Source organism: Felis catus, chromosome D3, assembly GCF_018350175.1.
Source record: "Felis catus isolate Fca126 chromosome D3, F.catus_Fca126_mat1.0, whole genome shotgun sequence".
Classification (NCBI taxonomy): domain Eukaryota; kingdom Metazoa; phylum Chordata; class Mammalia; order Carnivora; family Felidae; genus Felis; species Felis catus.
In genome coordinates, this window is record NC_058379.1 from 7,565,982 (window position 1) to 7,586,041 (window position 20,060).

At 47.0% G+C, this 20,060-nt stretch overlaps 1 protein-coding gene across 6 annotated transcripts in view; it reads right to left on the minus strand.

Annotated features, from left to right (window-relative positions):
• The window catches only part of CFAP251 (cilia and flagella associated protein 251), a 73,339-nt gene that overhangs the window by 27,135 nt on the left and 26,144 nt on the right, over positions 1-20,060 (minus strand). For all 6 annotated transcript variants that reach the window (XM_045041430.1, XM_045041429.1, XM_045041428.1 and 3 more), the window contains 9 exons: positions 19,031-19,245; positions 16,673-16,867; positions 15,692-15,942; positions 15,195-15,346; positions 13,438-13,611; positions 12,052-12,236; positions 5,833-5,947; positions 4,810-4,973; positions 174-264 (listed from right to left, as the gene is read on the minus strand). In XM_045041430.1, the coding sequence (XP_044897365.1) occupies positions 174-264; positions 4,810-4,973; positions 5,833-5,947; positions 12,052-12,236; positions 13,438-13,611; positions 15,195-15,346; positions 15,692-15,942; positions 16,673-16,867; positions 19,031-19,245 (1,542 nt within the window). The remainder of the gene's footprint in view (positions 1-173; positions 265-4,809; positions 4,974-5,832; positions 5,948-12,051; positions 12,237-13,437; positions 13,612-15,194; positions 15,347-15,691; positions 15,943-16,672; positions 16,868-19,030; positions 19,246-20,060) is intronic.

Sequence of the window (20,060 nt, forward strand, 5' to 3'; positions counted from 1 at the left end):
GGCTCAAGTCTGCAGCATCCATTAGGACTTCAAGGACATTTTCTAGAAAGTACGTTCTGAGCTCAGTGGGGAAAAGAGCTTTGGGAAAAAGGCAAGAAGGTTCATCCCGGGCTCATTTGTTTCACAAACTTAACTAGATGTTACCAGGAAGTGTTTACTCTGAGGACAATTACCCTGTAGAATTTTCCTTCCCTGCCACCAGCCACCAGACCGTAGAACGGGGTCAAGTCTTCGCCCCCGAGAGAAACTGCAGCCTCCAGAGCACTAGAACGGTGACAGAAACATCGCTGTTAGGGAGCGCTCGCGCCTGAGCACTGACCAGCCCGAGTTCTGCTGGCACTGCGGACCTCGGCAGGGTGTCACGATGCCCATACAAGTAGGGTCTCCGTAAACTTGTCGGGAAAATTCCTTCTGAAATGAAGCCAAAAACGGAAAATTCAATTTCAATGCGGAACCTGGTGGTACAGGGTACCTGCCTTAACGGTAGTGATATTCTCTCGCCGATGACAGGGCAGGCGCTTGGCAATTTGTGGGCAATCTTCGGGGAGCACGGCTCCTCCCCTGAGGGAGGCAGGGAGGGGGGGAGGGAGGGAGGACCCCTGTGCACTGAAACCACAGTGCATCCCAGTGGAGCCGCGTCCCTCGTGAGATCTGTGTATGACCAGAGCCAAAAACCGGGGTAAGCGCAGGTACACTGCCAACACTAATTGCTTCCATAAAAACTCGGGAGGCCACAAGGGACCCATGCCAGTCAGATAAAAATAACCCTCTGCTCTCTAACATGGGGTCAGGTTTTCTAAAAATAGGCACCGTAAATGGTAAGAAAACCTACTTTTTTGTATGAGACTGACTCTGCCTCGCACGAAATACACGTAATAGGAAATCATCGTAATAGTCCACTAACTGGATTTCTGCTAATCAGGCCATTAGCCTCTTTGTGGAGTTATTAAAACACACTTCGGTGCAGACCACAGCAGGGAAGTGGTTAAGTATCCAGAATCTGGAGTCAGAGGGACACGCGTTGAGTCCTGGCTCTGCCACTCGCCAGCAGTGTGGTCACGGGTCAGTGACAGCCTCCCTGGGCCCCAGTTTCCTCATCTATGAAATGGGAATAGTCACAGGTCTGCCTCATAGGGTTGTTTCAAAAATAAAGTGAAGGCACATAAAGGGTTTGACACGAAACCCTTTGTTTTCCTCCGTGATGAGCGTTTGTTAGGTGTGGTGTTGAATCAGAAAGACCGGATGTGAATCCCAGCCCCACCACTTACTCCAGTGCTTGTGGGGGGGGGCGGTCATTTAGCACCCTGGAGCTAGTTTCCAGATATATGGGGGTACCACCGTGGGGACACTGCCAGTCCCTGCCTCCCAGGATGGCTGTGAGCATGAAATCAGACAATGGGTGGAGAGCAGTCAGCACAGGGCCCGGCCCAGCGAAGGCTCAGTACGAGGAGCGATTATTACTGTTGAACTGGGCATCACTATACACCTGCATGGCTCTCCTCTTCAAAGAGTCAGCCACAAAGGCGTGCTGGCCCTCTGTCGCGGGAGCCCGCATAAGCAGGCTGCCTTTGGGTCTGGGGGGGCTGGTGTATTCTCCAGGGGGCCTGAGGCCCCTCTCCGGCAGGGCCCAGGCTTCACCCAGCTCTCAGCTCTGGTATTAGCCATCGAGGCAGGTATCCAGCGGACAGGGCTCCTCCTCTGTGGCCTCCAGGCCTTGTCCAGCCCCAATCCCGACAGGCTCTGTGGGAGACCACTTTTAGCCACGTGGCTCTGGAACAGGGCCAGGTAAAGGCCAGAAGCGACACAGAGGAGCCTGTCACTACCAGGAGTATCTGGGAAAGGCTCACAAGAGCTCCGGATTCTCTGGAAACAGCACTCTGGTGGTCAGGACCGTACTATGCACCCTACTTCCTGCCCGCCGCTGACTGACCCCAGAGAGCGAGAGGGACAGGACTGGCCTGTCCAAGCAGAGCTGGAGAAAGAAACCCACTCCCTCTGCGGTGAGAGCTCCAGTTTGTGAAATCTGAGGACTGTCAGTGGCCATGTTCACTCCGGGTGACAAAATCCACTTGTGCAGAGAATGAAGCCAGTAGCAGAGCCCCACAGAGAGCAAGTGGCGAGGGCACCGCGTGCACACGCAGTCCCTGCACCTCGTGCAGCATGGTTACCTGAGATGCCCATGACCTTCTCATTAATTCCCCTTTGTGCTTCAGTTGGGTTTCGAATACTTGCAATAAAAAAGGGGGGTCATTAGGGCACAAAGGGCAAGGATGCTTGTTGCAAACCTACTGTGTGCCGAGCCACACTTCTGGGACATGAGCTCAGTGAGGAGAAGCAGTGAACACTGTAATCGGCACCTGGTAAGTTTCAGCAAATGCTCCCTAGGGGAGGAGGCAGGAGAGGAACAGCAGCTGTGGTAATCTCTACCCTCAAAACACTGATGGTATTCCCATTTAACAGATGGAGAAACTGAGACTCAGAAGTGAAGGGACTAGCCTGAGGTCATACAGCAAGCAGGCAGGAAAAGTGGTATGTGAATCTGGGTCTTTCTGCTCTTGTCTGAGCACAGCAGCAGGACCCCAGGTGGCTATGAGGTGAAGCACAAAAGAGCAATGGGGGATTTAAAAACGGGTGGCAGGGGCGCCTGGGTGGCTCAGTCAGTTGAGCGTCCCACTCTTGATTTTGGCTCAGCTCATGATCCCAGGGTCGTGGGATCGAGCTCTGAGTCAGGCTCCACACTGAACATGGAGCCTGGCTGAAGACTCTCTCTCTCTCCCTCTGCCCCACTTCTCCGCTCGCTCTATCTAAACAAACAAACAAACAAACAAACAAAACCATCAAAACCAAATAGGTGCCAAACAAGGGGAGGAAAAAGGCAGCATGCCGGCAAAGTCGGGGCAAAGGCACAGCACAGTACGCGTGGAATGAAGCCTAGGAGAAGATGAAGGGAAGGGGTCTGCCCAGGAGAAGGTCAATGTGCTGCAGAGATCGTATTTGGGCCCAGAAGCACCCTGATTACAATCATGGGAACGTGAGCGGACTTAACATCTGTACTTCACCCTACGACTCACCGTGGTTAGACCAGCAGGGAATTTTGTTTGTTTATTTGTTTAGGGTTGTTACATTTCTTCCCATTAGTGGAGCACTGAACATATTAAGACACCAGAAACAGCAATGAAGTGCTAATTAGCTTATAATGATCCTTTGTCCCCACAACAGATTAAATTGAAATTCTCGGAAGCCTGGACTCTGGCCAGGCACCGGGAAGCCATTGGAAAGCGGGTGCCGTTTTTCACCCTTTAATCTCTACCATGATTATGGAGAAGAAGACAAAAATGAAAAGGTGTGGGGGGGGTGGGGATTCTGTTCTCTCAGCAGGGCGTGGCTCACCTCCACTGTTCCAGGGACTGGCCACACACTCAGGAAGTGCTTTTCAATGTGAGAGCTCACCTCTAGCTTCGGAATTCCCAAATTCCCACCATCTGCTCTTAGGTGAAGGCAGAGGTGAAGGTCAGAGTGACAACCGCAGTCTGAAGCCAGCGAGGATCCAGAGCAGACTTACCTGGCGAGTTTTGCTTATATTCAGGTTAAGGGAAGAAGCTTCGATGTCTGCCATAAAAGAAAGATGTACGCTTGGCAGATGACAGGGGGTACGCTTTCACTGGGAGCCAGGAATCGAAGGAAGGTAGGATTCTTTAAGAGGGAAGGTGCCGCTGAGCTGTCTATACCCAGCTCTTCAATGGGACGCTGCCGGGCAGGAGGCCATCTGAGAGGCAGGGGCTGGGAGAAGGTGTTGAGGGACGGGCACTGGCTCTGCCCTGTGGAAGCTCAGTGAATCGGGGTAGATGAGAGGATTACTGTAGTACTTGCCCCCCTTTTCGGGAAAGCTCTTTAATAAGACCTTCGCAAGGAAGAACAGAGGAGAGGAAATAATGTACCGAGCCCTTAGCTCTGTGCTAGATGCCTTCCCTATATTAACCTACTCAATCCTTCTTACAAGGATCCTATTAAAGTCCCTATCATTACCCTCCTTCCCCCCACTGTTTCACAGACAAGGAGTCTGAAGATCAGAGATGGTAAGAAGCATGCCCTGGGTGTCACAGCCAGCAGAAAGGAGGCTCCACATCCAAACCCATGTCTCTTGGGCCTCCAGGTGCGGGTACTGTCTGATCCTCAACCCGGATTTTTCCAGCCTCGCCCAAGGTAGAGCGTCTCAGCTCAGGGCAGGCGGGTGTGAAGAGCAGAGTGGACACACATGTTTCAAATAAGACTCCTACTATTTCTGTTACACGCGCTTGGGAGATTTGGGCAAGATCTTTGTAGCTGGTGCGAGTTTGCAGATGACAGAGTGGGAAGTATTTCAGGGGCCGCACCGAACAAAGTGGAATCACGCTGCCTTCGCTGCAAATAGTAGTGAATAGTAACCTTTTATCCGCACATTGGTATGGACAGATGTCATGGGGAGGAACCTGAACGCCAGGCTGTAGGGGGTTAACACCCGTCTGCTGTTACTAGTTAAGAAAAGAGGGTCTGGGGGCACCTGGGTGGCTCAGTCGGTTGAGTATCCGACTTCGGCTCAGGTCGTGATCTCGTGGTTCATGAGTTCGAGCCCTGCGTCAGGCTCTGTGCTAACAGATCCTGGAGGCTGCTTCAGATTCTGTGTCTCCCTCTCTCTCTCTGTCCCTCCCATGCTTTCTCCCTCTCTCTCTCTCTCTCTCTCTCTCTCTCAAAAATTAATAAACATTAAGGAAAAGGCGTCTACACTTGACACCTTCTTTGTGGGGGTAGGGTTCTTGCCTCAACACATACCTTAAGTTGATTTCCCATTGCGCCACCGATCGATCATGTCCTCCTGCCGTGAAGGCATAGCAGCCGTCATAGGAAACGGTCATTCCAGCCACCCCGCTTGGGTGGCATATAATAGCAGATGTCTTATGTGGATTGCCATCAACAGGTAAGATCTGAAGTCCAACCTAGGGAGGAATATGTAATTGGAAATTCAGATTCAGACAACTGGGGCCTGGGCTAGGACCTCGCACATTCACGTGTTACCTCCGGTTCTGTTTACTGGAAGGACGTGTGCATCTGGAGCTACCCCACACATTTCACGTGGCCAGGGGCTCACATACACTGACCCCTGTGGGGCGTTCCCTTAGGAGAGAGATGCCAGGTCCCGGTAGAGACACAGGAAGGATTTCACTGGTCTTCAGAGTCAGATATCCAAGGTTTTCCAGAATAATTCTGGAATCCCATGATTTTACGCTTTTCAATAGATTATTTATTTAAAAAATTTTTTTTGAAATATTTATTTGTTTCTGAGAGAGACAGAGACAGAATGCGAGTGGGTTAGGGGCAGAGAGAGGGAGACACAGAATCTGAAGCAGGCTCCTGGCCCTGAGCTGTCAGCACAGAGCCCGACGTGGGGCTCGAACCCACAGGCCGTGAGATCATGACCTGAGCCGAAGCCAGACGCTCAAATGACTGAGCTACCCAGGCACCCCTAGATTATTTATTAAATGTAGGACTAAGTGCAACGAGTTTGCATGTCTTTGTAAGTTTTTTTTCCATGTAAGTAAATCAGAGAGAAAACATCCTTTGGTGACAATGTGTCTTCACGGGAGTACAGAAAATATAGTTAACTCCGCTCAAAAAATGCCTCCTAAGACCCATTTCCACTCATTTATGGCAAATTTCAGTATCACTGTGGACCGGAACAGAAGTCAGGGGCTGGGCTATGACACCCAGCATCCTAGAGTCTGATCCTACTTGGGGCTGACTGCCACTCAAAACCCACAGAGTCATCTCACAGAGGCAGAGAGCAGAGGCTCATACCTTGTCTCTGTTAATAAACACCATGTAGCGTTTCTGCAGTTCCAAGGTGCTCTTCACTGGGAGGATTTGTACCTGTTCAATGGAAGAACCGTAAACTGGCCCAAGAAGCGTCTTTCTGCATGAGAAAAAAAAAAAAAAAGAAACATTTTTAATTCCACAAATCTGAATGCAGTTTTCCTGACTAGCTACGTTTCATGATGCTGTATACATTTTAAATTCTGAATTTCCTGACCTGTCACTTGGCTAAGAACCTCGCTCTCAACTGCGGCTAACAGCTGCCATAAATAAGGGACACAGCCTCAAACGGTAAATGCTCCAGGAAAGTCAGACTGTGAAGGATGCTTTCTGCGTGGAGGTTCTGACTTTCCTTCCTGACGGCTGAGTGAAGGGAACATTATGCCTCGAGGATGTGTACGGGAACAGGGGATGTGAAAAAGGCGGTGAACGAGAGGCACGCGTGGGCAGGAAGCAGGAAAACACCCCTTCCTCAGTGGTCGGCCAAGAGATTAGATGACGTGATACCTGTTGCTACAGACGCCTGACGCGCGGGTCCAAGTGCAACACGCAGACTTCCGAAAAAACTGTCTGTGACTCAGACTGTAATGAATTGTACCTCCACAATGGTCAGACTTCTTTAACTCAGACTCTGTTAGGAATCTGATCTGAGGCGAGGAATTGACGGGATGTTACCCTGAGCCCGGAGCAGGACATTTCCTGAAGCCGGAAAATGGTAGCTTCAGGACTCTGGCTCACACAGGCATCTTCTGAGGCCTAGGAGGAGTCCTGGTGTGTTTTAGTCTTAATTATATACCCCCTTTTTTTTTAACAGCGCCCACAAATCCGAACACACTTCATACCTCACAAAACCTGGATCTGTCCCTGTGAGGCGAGTAGCTATTACTATCTTATTATAAGTCCCTTGTTGTTTGGATGTGTTTTCTCCCTGTGTCCCCTGTCCCCACCCCATGTCTAGTGGGGACAGTACATACTCCATGTACGTGCACTGAACAAAGTACAAATCCATTAAACAGCCTTTTTTTAAGGACCTTCTGTGCCAGGCACTGTGCGAGGTGCTCGGACCCAGATGTGAGCTCACAGCCTGGCAGGGACGACAGGCACGGGAGCACCGTGAGGGCAGAGGCATGGGAACAGGCAGGTTCAGGGCTCAGAGACAGCTCTGAGGAAGGAGACCTGTGAGCTGGGTGTGCAATGGTGAGTTGGAAAGGTGGAGAAGAATATGGAGGTGACAGAACAGGCAGTGAAAACAGGGGGTGCAAGTGCATGGAAGATGGACTGTTGGTGGAAAATTGCGGAAGGAAAATTTAAGGGGGAAGGAGTGGGAGGTGGAGGGCGGTGAGCTGAGCAGGGGAGCAGGGGCCAGTTGTGAGGGCAGATGCTACCCGGGCTGCAGGATGCTGCAGGGGGCCAGGGGCGGGGGGGGATCAGGTTGGATGATCCATGGTCAGGTTCATACACATGGAGACTTAGGTCAAATGTCAGAAATGCTAAACAGCCACCTGAGGGACCACACGTTGGTTAGCCACAAGTCACCCTGTGTGGGGATGTCTGAGGACCTTCCCCAAGTATCCCTGAGTGGACAGAGGTGGGGAGACCATGGCTAAGAGAAGACTGATTTGAATCCCATGTGGAGGACGTGGGGCTGTCACACACCGCTGGTGGGAACGTGAGCGGGTGGCACTGTTTGGTAACCAGTCTGGCAGCTCCTCATCGTGGTTAAACAGTTACTATGTGATCTGGCAATTCTACTCCCAGGTCTCTACCCAAGAGAAACGGGACATGTATCTGCATGGAAACCTACACACAAATGTTCATAAGAGCCCAACACAGAGACAACACCAATGTCCACCAACAGGTGAATGAATAGACAGATGAGGTAGACATTTTTTTTATGTTTGTTTATTTCTGAAAGAGAGACAAAGCGTGAGCAGGGGAGGGTCAGAGAGAGATGGAGACAGAATTGGAAACAGGCTCCAGGCTCTGAGCTGTCAGCACAGAGCCCAATGCAGGGCGTGAGCTCACGAACTAACTGTGAGATCATGACCTGAGCCAGAGTCAGGCACTTAACCGACTGAGCCACCCAGGTGCCCCCAAATGGGATACATCTATAAAATGGAGTATTATTCAGCCATAAAAATGAACACTGAGACATGCCACACCACAGATGAACCCTGAAAACAGGATGCTGAGTGAAAGAAGCCAGACACAAAATGTCACACAGGCATAATTCCATACACACAAAATATCCATAATAGATAAATGCACAGAGACAGATGCAGATTGGTGGCTGTCAGGAGCGGGGCAGGAGTTGGGGAAGGAAGGAAGGAGGGTATGAGGGGTGGCTGCTAATGGGTGCAGGGTTTGTTTTTGGGGTGATGAAAATGCTCTTGGATTAGACAGTGGTGATGATTGCACAACTTTGTAAATATAGTAAAAACCACTGAAAAGGGATAAATTTTATGATATGTAAAACGTATCTGGATTTAAATTATAAGTAAGCAAAAAAAAAAAAAAAAAAAAGGTCAAACTATTCAGCCTCCTGATGCTTCCACTTCCTCAACAGTAAATGGGGACAATGACAATGACAGCACCTGCTCCAGGAGTCAGTGGTAAACATTAAGTAGGTTAATATACATAAAGCACTTGGAACAATTTCTGGCACATAGTAGGAGCCAGACAATGTAACTGTCACCATTGTTAAGCATATCTGACAATTTCATAAAGTTAGCATTTTTTGCTTCTAATTAAAAAAGTATTACATATTCATTGTAAACAATTTCACACACTTAGACATGCATAAGATAGACAGTCTACCTAGACCCCCACATTGCTGCACTCTTTCATCCCGAGATAATTGTGGGTAACAGTCTGGTGTCTGAGACTTGAGAATTTCTTTTATGTATTCTAACCTATGTAATTATAATTTTATGTGAAAATTATATAAATTATGGAAACACCATTGTATATGAAAATATAGTATGTCATAGGGATAGTTGCATGATACTACACAGAAAGCTGATTTTTTTTTCTTTCTTTTTTTAAGTAGGCTTCATACCTAGCACAGAGCTCAGTGTGGGGCTTGAACTCACGACCCTGAGCTCAAGACCTGAGCTGATCAAGACAAATGCTTAACCCAGCCACCCAGATGCCCCTCTTTTTTTCTTTTCTACAAGCAGTATCATGTTTCAGCGTAGTAACAAGCCATCATTTAACCAATCCCCTATTAATGGACATCTGGATTGTTTCCACTTTTGAAAATATTTTCAAACAAGACATCCTTTTACTTATGTCTTGGCATACTGGGTGAGGACGTCTGTGGGCTACATTCCTAGACATCAGACAACATGATGCAAATTAACAGCGGGCAACAATTGCTCTCCCAAAGGATGCCCCAGTTTCCACATCTCCCCAGCAGGCAGAGAGTGCCCACCCCCCTACACCTTTGCCAACACTGTGCACTGTTGGTCAACTTTATCTTTGCTAATCTGGTTCGTGAAAAATGATGTCTTGCTTTCATTTACATCTTTGATACACTAGTGAACATCTGCTCATAGGTTTATTGGCCTTTTTCTGTGAACTGCCTTTTTAAGGTCTAGATATTTTTTAATGCATTTTAAAATTGTTTTGGATATATCATGAAAAGGCACTTCTTACCCAAGTAAGTGTGGTTATGAGGCCTTATTATTCCTACAACTTAAAAGATGCTTTATGCAAAGGGCTTTACTTTGGAGTGATGGAGATGTTTTGGAATTAGATACAGGTGGTTGTTGCATGACATTGTGAATGCATTAAATGCCAGTGAATTGTTCACGTTAAAATGGTTAGTTTTGGGGTGCCTAGGTGGCTCAGTCAGTTAAGCATCTGACTTTGGCTCATGCCATGATCTCACAGTTCGTGAGTTCAAGCCCCATGTTGGGCTCCGCGTTGATGGCTCGGAACCTGGAGTCTGCTTTGGATTCTCTGTCTCCCTTTCTCTCTCTGCCCCTCCCCGGCTTGTGCTCACTCTCTCTCTCTCTCTTTCAAAAATAAACAAACATTAACAAAATTAAAAAATAAAATGGTTAGTTTTTATGTTTTTTTAAATGTTTATTTTTTTGAGAGAGAGACAGAGCTGAAGTCAGACACTTAACCGATTGAGCCATCCAGGTGACCCTAGTTTTTATGTTTTGTGTTATTGAATTTCACTTCGATAAATTATTTTTTAAGGGACACCTGGGTGGCTCAGTTGGTTAAATGTCCAACTCTTGATTTCAGGTCAGGTCGTGGTCTTGGGGTCATGAGATCAAGCCCCACTTTGGACTCCATGCTCAGCATGGAGCCTGCCTGACATTCTCTCTCTCTCTCCTCTCCCCCTCCCCTGCTCAGGCTGTCCTCTGAAAAAAATAGTAAAAGATGTTTTATGAAAAGAAATTTTTAAATAAAAATAAAAAGATGCCTTATGCTAATTTCCAATTGATTATCAAAGGCAGAAACTCCTCTAACTGTGTGGCTCTAAGTCTCTGCTTAGTAACTGTTAGCCGGAACTTCGAGCCTGGAGGCCCTCCATGCCCAATCTATCTGCTTGGCAAAGCCAGATTTTCTCAGGACTTGCATATCTATGGGACAGTCCATGTCCAAAAGGTTTGTTTCCATTAAAGATGAGGTACGAAGATTCCAGGATCACCTAAAATTCTTTTGCCATGTATCTTTCAAATGTCTCCTTCCCAGTGTTTTAACATTAAAAAAAAGTTGTGCTGGATTTCTCTCCTATTCATGCCACATGACATAGCATTTCTCAGTCATTTTTCCTTGTACCCTTCTGGAAACAAATGTTTAAAAAAGGAAGAAGAAGAAGAATATGATGGTGATCCTTTGAGGACCTATCTTACTGAGAAACATTTCAAAACGATGATCTTCCTCAAGCATAGGACCAGCTGCTAGTGGCCAGTTTTCTCACTTCTTTCTCCCAGGTGAGGTCACTAATGAGTTCTCACCTCTGTGTTTCTCCAGCCTCCACGCCCCTGATCTTGCCAGCCATACCACAAGGCAGCCAAACCACAGGCAGAGAGGGGATGCACCCAAAGCAAGGGCTGCACCGGCACTCAGTGGTGCGAAGTAGAGGACAGAGTCAGAACTAGGTTCAAGGATTAAGTCTCATCCTTTCCTGAGCAGCAATTTCTGTTGCACGTCAGAACCTCAGTGGGATAATACTTGGGAGCGTTGTTGAAGAAGAGTGCAGAGCCCTGGTGCAGGGACGGTGCACCATAATCTGTATCTATCAGGAGGAGCAAACCCTGGGGGCCGGGCCTAGCAGCACAAGCGCCAAGCACAGATGTAGACCTACTTCAGGATGGAGAGGCTGCTGCTCTGAAAGGCTCAGCTTTGAAGATGCCCTGGGCTTGGTCCTTTGGCCGCTCCTCTATACACTTTTCCCTTCTGGAATCTTCTCTCAACTCATGGCTTTAAAGCACCATGTGCTCCTGACCTCAAACACGGACCCGGCCCAGAACTCCCAAGAACTCCACTCCCCGCCCCCCCCCCCCCCCCCCCCCGCCAAGATGCAAATTCCATGGTGGCAGGAACAATGCTGTTTGCATCTCCACCTTCAGCACCTCGGACAGAACCTGGCTCAGGTAGGGGCTGGGTGAATACTGCGGGAACACACGAATGCCTTCAGGTAAACTGAAAAACTCCTTTAGGAACCAAGAGTAAGAAAAATTGCACAATTAGGGGCATCTGGCTGGCTCAGTCGGTAGAACATGTGACTCTTGATCTCGGGGTTGTGAGTTTGAGCCCTACGTTGGGTGCAGAGATTACTTAAAAAATAATAATAAAATCTTTTTTTAAAAATCACACAATTGATAGTATTCAAGTGAAAATATCTGTTGTTATCCACGAGGGAAGGATAGGAGAGTTTCTAAAGCATCAGCAACTTCTCGGGTTCCTTCACAGGGTCTCAGGCACTGAGCTCTGGGTCCCTCATCTCTGTGCAGGGCTGGGCTCAGAAGAGGGCTCTGGATTTGCATCCTGCCTCTGGCAACTTCCCAGCCACGTGACCCTGGATGAGAATTTCTCAACTTTTCCATGCCTTTCTTGCCTCCTCTGCAAAGTGAGTGTGAGTAAAGGTAGCCAAGCTGCTCATGGGTCCATGAGCTGGGACGTGAAATAAGCTGGGGGCTGAGGAACTGATTTCTGCATCAGTGGGAGGCTCCTGCTGCTTACCTGCACATTTTCGTGGTGGAATTAAAAAGTTTCACTTTGTAGCCACTGTTGCAAATGAGCAGGAAGAGTTCCCTGGTGAGTGGTGGGTACCAGACCATACAGGTAGGGTAGTTGCCCTGATCGGTTCGGTGAATGTCCAGGACTTCCAGGTGGTCTTTGGAGCTCTTAAGAAGATTATACTCGATCTGCAGAGGAGCCCAGATGTTCACACATGAGGACTGAGCCAAATGAAGTCCACCCACAGTCTTATTCTGGGGGAAACAACGTTGGGCCTCTTAAGAGAAGACTTGCTTAGACCCTTGCTCCTAATAAGCTGCCATTATGGAGCATTCCTTATGAGCAAAGACAGTGAGCTAAGCACCTTAAAAACATGTTGCCATTTAACACTCATGACTCCCCTGTCAAGTCGTACCATTGTGCCCATTTTACAGATTAGAAAACCTGTTCAGAGTGGTTCAGTGGCTTGCCCAAGGTCACACAGCTAAGAACTGGTAGGGTGAGAATTCAAATTTAGGTTCCAACTGACTCCAAAACCTGAACTCTCACAGTTATGTTATACTGTCTCCCTTAACATTATCTTGGGAACTCTTTGAGGGTGGGAACTAATTCATATCTAAATCTCAGCACTTGACCATGATAAATTAGCAGCTTGCTGAATTTCACCCATAGGTAGATTTTGGTGGCCAGGCCAGGATGAATGAATGGATGGGTGGCCATAATAAAGGAGACAAAGGGATGGAGGAAAGGGAGGGAGCGAGGAAGGAAGTTAAGATGGATAGAAACAGAACTTCTTTGACTCACGATGGGGTTACATCCCAATAAACCTATCGTAAGTCAAAAATGCATTTAACACACCTACCCTAGGGAACACCGCAGCCTAGCCTGGCCCGCCTTAGACGTGCTCAGAACACGGACATGAGCCTCCAGTTGGGCACAGTCATCCACCACAAAGCCTGTTTTATAATGAGGTATTGACTATTGCATGTAATTTTCTGAATCCTGTACTAAAAGCGACAAATGTAACAGCCGTGTGGGTGCACGTGGCTGTCCGTGTACCACCCGTTGACCCTCCCAACCGCGTGGCTGCCTGGGAGCTGCTGCGGCCTCTGTCCAGCATCGCGGGAGAGGGTGGGGCCACAGGTCGCTAGCCTGGGACAGGATCCAGATTCAACCTTTCAAACACAGCTTCTACTGAAGGAGCATTGCTTTTGCACATCCTTGAGACCAAGCATCGACCCAGAGATGTTTATGCTACTATGTTATGCTGTACACTCATTTTCTCCAACATGCACTGTGGGCCCAGCGCTATACCAGATGCCAGGGACACAACAAGAATGAAATACACACAGTCCCAGTGGTGAGATAAACGGACACTGAACGGCTTACCAAGAGCCTGTCTTTCCCGAGGCTCAGCAGTCTCGGCTCATTGCTGTCCAGATGAACCCCAAACAGGAGACTGCAAATGCTTTTGCGATGAGAACGAAGTCTTGCCAGATATTCCCAGACCCTGTGTCCATTTCTGACTACCACCACATAAACAGACACGGTAAAACGTACATCCTGAATAGGAGCAAAAGAGTACAAGTCATTCCTTGCTAGGTTTTGTAACTTGAAAATCATCATCATGTGTTTCATACTAATGTTGCCGTTAGAATATTTTATCCAAGAGGCACCCGGGTGGCTCAGTCGGTTGAGCATTCAACTCTTGATGTGAGCTCAGGTCATGATCCTAGGGTTGTGAGATCAAGCCCTATGTCAGGCTCTGTGATGACAGCATGGAACCTGCTTGAGATTCTCTCTTTCTCTCTCCCTCTGCCCACCCCCCTCTTGTCTGTGCTGTATCTCTAAAACAACACAAAGAATAATAAAGAAGACTATTTTATCCAAAAATAAATTTTAGTCTATCAGAGCAAGTAATAAAGTAACACCCATTTGGGGTGCCTGGGTGGCTCAGTCAGTTGAGCGTCCAACTTCAGCTCAGGTCATGATCTCTCAGTTCGTGAGTTCAAGCCCCGTGTCGGGCTCTGTGCTGACGGCTCGGAGCTTGGAGCCTGCTTCAGATTCTGTGTCTCCCTCTCTCTGCCCCTTCCCTACTCATGCTCTGTCCCTCTCTATCTCTCAAAAATGAATAAACGTTAAATTAAAAAAAAAAACAACAATACCCATTTTACAGAGGAACATATTAAGGTTAACAGTAGATAACCCACGAAGGTAATTGTCGGGGGAGAGAGACACTGACACTGTGGCCTTACCCTTCTTTCTGGTCTCCACCTCTTTCTGTGTGGAAAAATGAAACCCTGACTCTTTTGCCTTTGTCCTCCCTTCTCTGTATCCAGCTACACAAAACTTAAAACACGTAAGTTCTAAATAGTATCACGGCTGAGAGTGAACTGGGTAGGAGAGTGTGTGAGAGCAGCCTGAGGGAAGGGGGCGCCAAAGTCAGGTGCTGCAGGGGTGCGGAGGCTCAGCTTTGGGCCCCTACAGGCAGGACCAGAGGAGGGGCCGGGCACAGAGGCAGGGGTGGGAGAGCATCGGGGACGTGGTGGCTCTTACTCCTCACCCCACATCAAGGCAAGACTTGCGCATTGCAGACCAGGAGAGCTGGCAGGAAGGGAGAGGTTAAAGGTCTCGGAAAATCTTTACTGAGCTTAAGAGCCCTATTCACAGAGGGAAGGAACAGAATCCAAAACACCAGGGAAGACTGTGCTTTGAGATGAATGAGAATGTCATCTTGTCAAAAATCAAAGAGAAAGATGAAAGGATGGATGCCGAGAAAGGGGTCCAGAAACCAACACACCAAAATGAGCTGTCAGGATGGCCAAATCCCAGTCCGCAGGTCCTGAGGCCCGGTCCGTTTTCGAGCGAGAGTCTCCCCCACCCCCTTTACAGCGGCTTTGTGGAGATACAAGTTCACACTCCACACAATTCACACCTTTAAAGTGTGCAACTCCATGGTTTTTAGTGTACTCACAGAGCTCTGCCCCATGCCACAATTTTAGAGCATTTACATGACCCCTCAAAGAACCCCGAACCCATCAGCAGTCACTCGCCAGCGATCCCCGCCCCACCCCCCAGTCCTCTCTCCCTTTTGGTCGTAAGCAAGGCTGCTGGACCACTGGATGGCACACAGTGGAAACACTTACAGCAGTTGCCATGTACTGGGAGTCATGCGAGAAGCTGACGTGAGTCACGCTGGTTCTGGAATATTTGAAAGGCTCCGGGATTTGGTTTTCTAAGGACATTGCATCGAGGATGTAAACTGTCCCTTCGGTGAAGCCGGCTCCAAGAAGGACTCCTGAAATCACAGGCCAGAGAACAATGCTGGAAAAGGACTCCATTCATTGAAGAAACCTAGATCCGGGCCAGGCCTTGTTCTAGGTGCTGAGGAGACAGCAATGAACATGACGGACAAGGACCCTGGATGGAGAAATAGACGGAAAAGCAGGAGTCTCTGGGATGAGTGCTCAGAGACTACTAGGCACCGAACGCTGCAGGGTCCAGAGGGACAAGGTGCGTCCTCTGGCCTGCTGGGGGGAGTGCGGTCAAGGTGAACTTCCTGGAGCCGTTACAGCCAAGGGCTGCAGCCATTTGGGTCTGTTTCTGATTTGGAGACTAAGACAGGCTGATGAAATGAAAATACCTTCAGGGTTATAGGTTAGACTCTGGATGCCGAGCCCCTTCTCAAAGACCCTGCTGAAAAGGTATTTTTTCTTTTCATAATCCCACACTTTGATCATCCCACAGAGACTCCCAATGGCGAGGAGGGGTTGATACGGGTGGCAGGAGATGGCACAAATGGCATCCTTGGGCTCCACGAATAACTTCTCAAGTTTGGTCCCGTCTGTCGTTAAGTGGTACACTGTAGCGTCAGATGTTCCGATGATAAGATTCCTGTTTGCCAGGGAGAGACCAGACACTATCAGCGTTTGCAGGGAACGGGGCACGCCAGCTATTCTGCTTCTAATTGCACATGAAACGCCTCTGTCGTCTGTAATTTAGTGACATTATTAACCCACCATCTCCAAAAATATACTACCAATACCCAACAGCTTCCATTTGCAAGTGAAAAAGCCCACATTTCTACATGTAAATTGAGTCATTAAGTATGCAGATGGACAGTCAGTTGTACAATTAGCTAATCTGCACATGCAAATATTCATTTGTGTATGCAAATATGGAGTTTGGTGCACACATACAGATGTGCCTGCAAATACGGCAAGGGTAATTAAGCAGACTCGCACATAATTCAGTCTCGAAATGTTATGGCTATTAATTATCAAATGCCTTTAACCGCAGCGCTAGGGCAAACTCGGCCCGGAGAAGAGACACCAAGCTACAGCGAGGGACTCCAAACACAACAGAGATTAGAACTCAGGGATAAGCCCTTTCCAGCTTCCAGTCGCTGAAGAGTCTTAATACGAAAATAATGCCTCATTTAAAAAAATGATTAAATAGGGATGATGATCAGCCTTGGAGATCTATCTTCGAGCCCTGCAAAGGACTGAGCGATCCTGTTCTATCACATATGCTAGGAACAGGGTGAACATTCCACCGCATGCCAACTCTAAGACATCAATCATTTTTTTGGCCACTCAAATGACTAGATTCATTAACAACTTACCTTACGATAAAAAGGTCACCTTTTAAAGTGCAGTCTGGAGGATAGTTTGATTTTTCGGTAGGCGGAGCTGCTGGGGTCTTTGAAAAGGACAGGGTCCTTATGGAGCTCAGTTTGAAGTGGCTGTACCAGTTAACAATGGACAGGGTGCGATCGTAGAACTTAATGTTACCTCTAATATCACCTGTGACAATATAGCTGAAATGGAGAAAAACGTGAGTTTGTTAGCTAACTGTAGTAAGGACCGGATATCTATTGAACAGCTAATCATATGTCAGGCTCTAGACTCTGGGAATTGTCAAAACTGGACTTCATACTACCATCCAAGGCTGATTTTACTGTTATTCCACTTTACATCTAGGAAACTCAGGCTCAGAGAAGTTGAGAAATTTGCTCAAGGCCTGGGTTTGCCAGATTTAGCAAATAGAAATGGAGGTTGTCCAATTAAATTTGAATTTCAGTTAAACAATGAGTAATCTTCTAGCTTAAGTGTGTCCCAAATAATGTACGGGACATACTTATACAAGGCAACCCTATCAGGCCCTGTGGCTAGACTATGCAGGTGTACCTAATGCAAAATCTGTGCTCTTGCTTTGCTCTCCCTGCCTTCCCAGATCAGCCATGTGCAGTGGCAATGGGCAGTGATTTACATTCTCTGCTGTGAAACCGTCTACCAGCCCTCCGATATCACCCAGCCTGGCAATAGGACACAAGCTGCTTTACAAGAAGGCACTGTTGTCAGAGCCATCGTAAAACCCTGTCCAGTCATCACAGCCAAAGGCAATGCCGCGTGACAAGATGGCTTTTATTTCCAGTCCTCAGACCCATTCCAAATGGGCTTTTTTTAAAAAAAGCCTCTAACGTAATTTTAATTGTGGGGGGGGGGGCGGGGGATGAATTTCCTCTCATATATGCAAAGTGATTAAATGAGGTTTCTGATTAATAAGCGAGGCAGGTGGGCAGAGTAATTGGTTAGAACACCTTTCACTGCCCTCTGCTGGACAGAAAAGGCAAAACAAGCCAAGTATTTTCAAGACCTTTCCCTTCATGGGCTCCCTGGTCCCGTCTGGGTTTTATTTAACACGGAGAGAGGGGAACAGAGGGCTGGTCTTCACTGGCCCTAACCCCCAAGTAATTAAAGGTTGGTTCATCAGCAGCAGCAATTCCATCACTGTCTTCTCCACACCACTACGTGAAGACGGCAATTCACATTTCTCTTTGAAAAGCCATGCCAGACCCTCACTGCTCCCTTTATTAAAAGAAATGAAAATGAAAGCAGGGCTTTTGGAAAGCAGATGGCACAGTGGCTCCAATTATATGGTCATGGTCCTTGTCATTTGGCAATTTTCTCCATCACTTTTGGGAACTTCTCTAGCATACTAACTTTTTCACCTAGGGCTCCCTTGTGCCAGACGATGTGTTACAAGTTTTACATGCCTTGTCTCACAAAATCCCCATAAAATCACTCTGAGAGAGATAGTATTGTTATGCCCATTTTACAGATGGAAAAATGGAGGCTCAGCAAAGTCCCTTGCCCAGGGTCCCTCAGCAGGGAACAGATGCACCTAGAATGTGAACCCCTTTCTATCTGAGACTAAGGCTTTTAATGATCCTCTCTGAGCCCCCACAACCTCTCAAGTCAGTGAACTTCATAAAGGTCTGTTGTATTTCATCTTTTCATAATGGGTAAGTGTTATTTATTTATTTATTTATTTATTTATTTATTTATCTATCTATTTATTTATTCATTCTGAGAGGGGTGGGGGGAAGAGAACCAGTGGGGAAGGGGCAGAAAGAGGGAGACAGAGGATCTGAAGCAGACTCTGTGTTGACAAGAGAGAGCCATACACGGGACTTGAATTCACAGACCGTGAGATCATGACCTGAGTCAAAATCAGGGTCCCTGAGTGGCTCAACCAACTGAGGCACTCAGGGAGCCTGGTAAGTGTTACTTTGTAATCAGAAAAAAACCCCAACATAGTTATTCACGTTATTTTCTTAAAATTAAGGTATGTAAAATTTAGGGTGCAAAATAAAGTCTAATTAGTGTGGAAGAAAAAACAAGTTACTTTTTGTTTCACCAACACAAAGGGATTTTTAAAAGTAATATATGCCCATGATTAAAAAAAAAATAATAAAAGCAAACCAATTAGTACAAATGAGACTATAAAAAGAGGTGAATCTAACCCCCACCCTGATCCTACTTCTCCATTCTTTTCCTCAGAGGCAACAAACATTCCCAGTTAATAACGAATTTCCCCAGAAATATTCTATGCATATACAAAATACATGTATACATCCAAAAGGGTTTTAAAATACTTTTGTAATCCTTGATAGCTACTTTTTAATTAAGTTAATTACCTATCAACTGTAGTAAGCACAGTGATGCCCTCTTTCTGCAAATGAACCAATTTACAAGGTTTGATATGAGGAAAGTCCAGAGAGGCGGAGGCGGACGATGGGGGGCGGTATATGTCCCAGACAACCAGCTTCCCTTCCATTGTTGCTGAGAGTATTTGTGTTAAATTCAAATGAAAGACTGACTGGGTTAATTTTCCCACGAGCTTGTTGAACGTCTGCATTTCAAAAGACAGATTACAAGTTACCGTTGGTAATAAATATAAAACAAAACATTTATCAATATGACATTTTATAATATTACACTGAAATACAGTAGGAAAAAGATAAAATTTAAGCAAAACAATCACTAACAAATCTCTCCCTCGTGGATTGCCGGGGTGCAGGCAGTTCTGAGCCTCTGAAGGTTTGCTCAGAGCCAAGTGAAGGGTTATGTACTGTGCTAATTAAACTGTTTGCTTAAATCAAATCAAAGAGTGGTTAATCACTTGTTTATACCTGTTCAACTTCTCTTACTTTCAGAGTAAGGGGTTTCAGAGACTGATAAAGAGACTAATGTCTGTCGTGAGCATGCTCCAGTTGTAAGATATCATAAAGTAATTATCCCAGTCTCATAATTATAGCCTTTTTTCCCATCAGTAGAAATTAAGTACCATACAGTACAGAAATGCCCCTGACTCCTTATGAAATGTGTGCTACAAAAAATAAGGCACTAGGCCATCTCTCTTAGGCAACATCTTAGAGATGAGGTATAGAAAGAACCCAGAGCAGTGAGTGGAGCCCCACAGTGAATATTTAACAAATGAGTAAATCAAAGAAACTCCACACTTTGTCATGCAAGACAGCATGTCTGCTGCCCGGTTCTCCCAACTACACAGACAAGACTCTACGGTTTACCTCTATTGCCCTGAACACAAGAGGGTCAGGAAAACAATAGCTGGTTAAGCAAGGGCGTCAAGTTCTTTCTAAGAGCAGCTCTGATTCAATACAAGGCATTTTCATCATTTCAAACTACAGACAATCCTCATTGTGG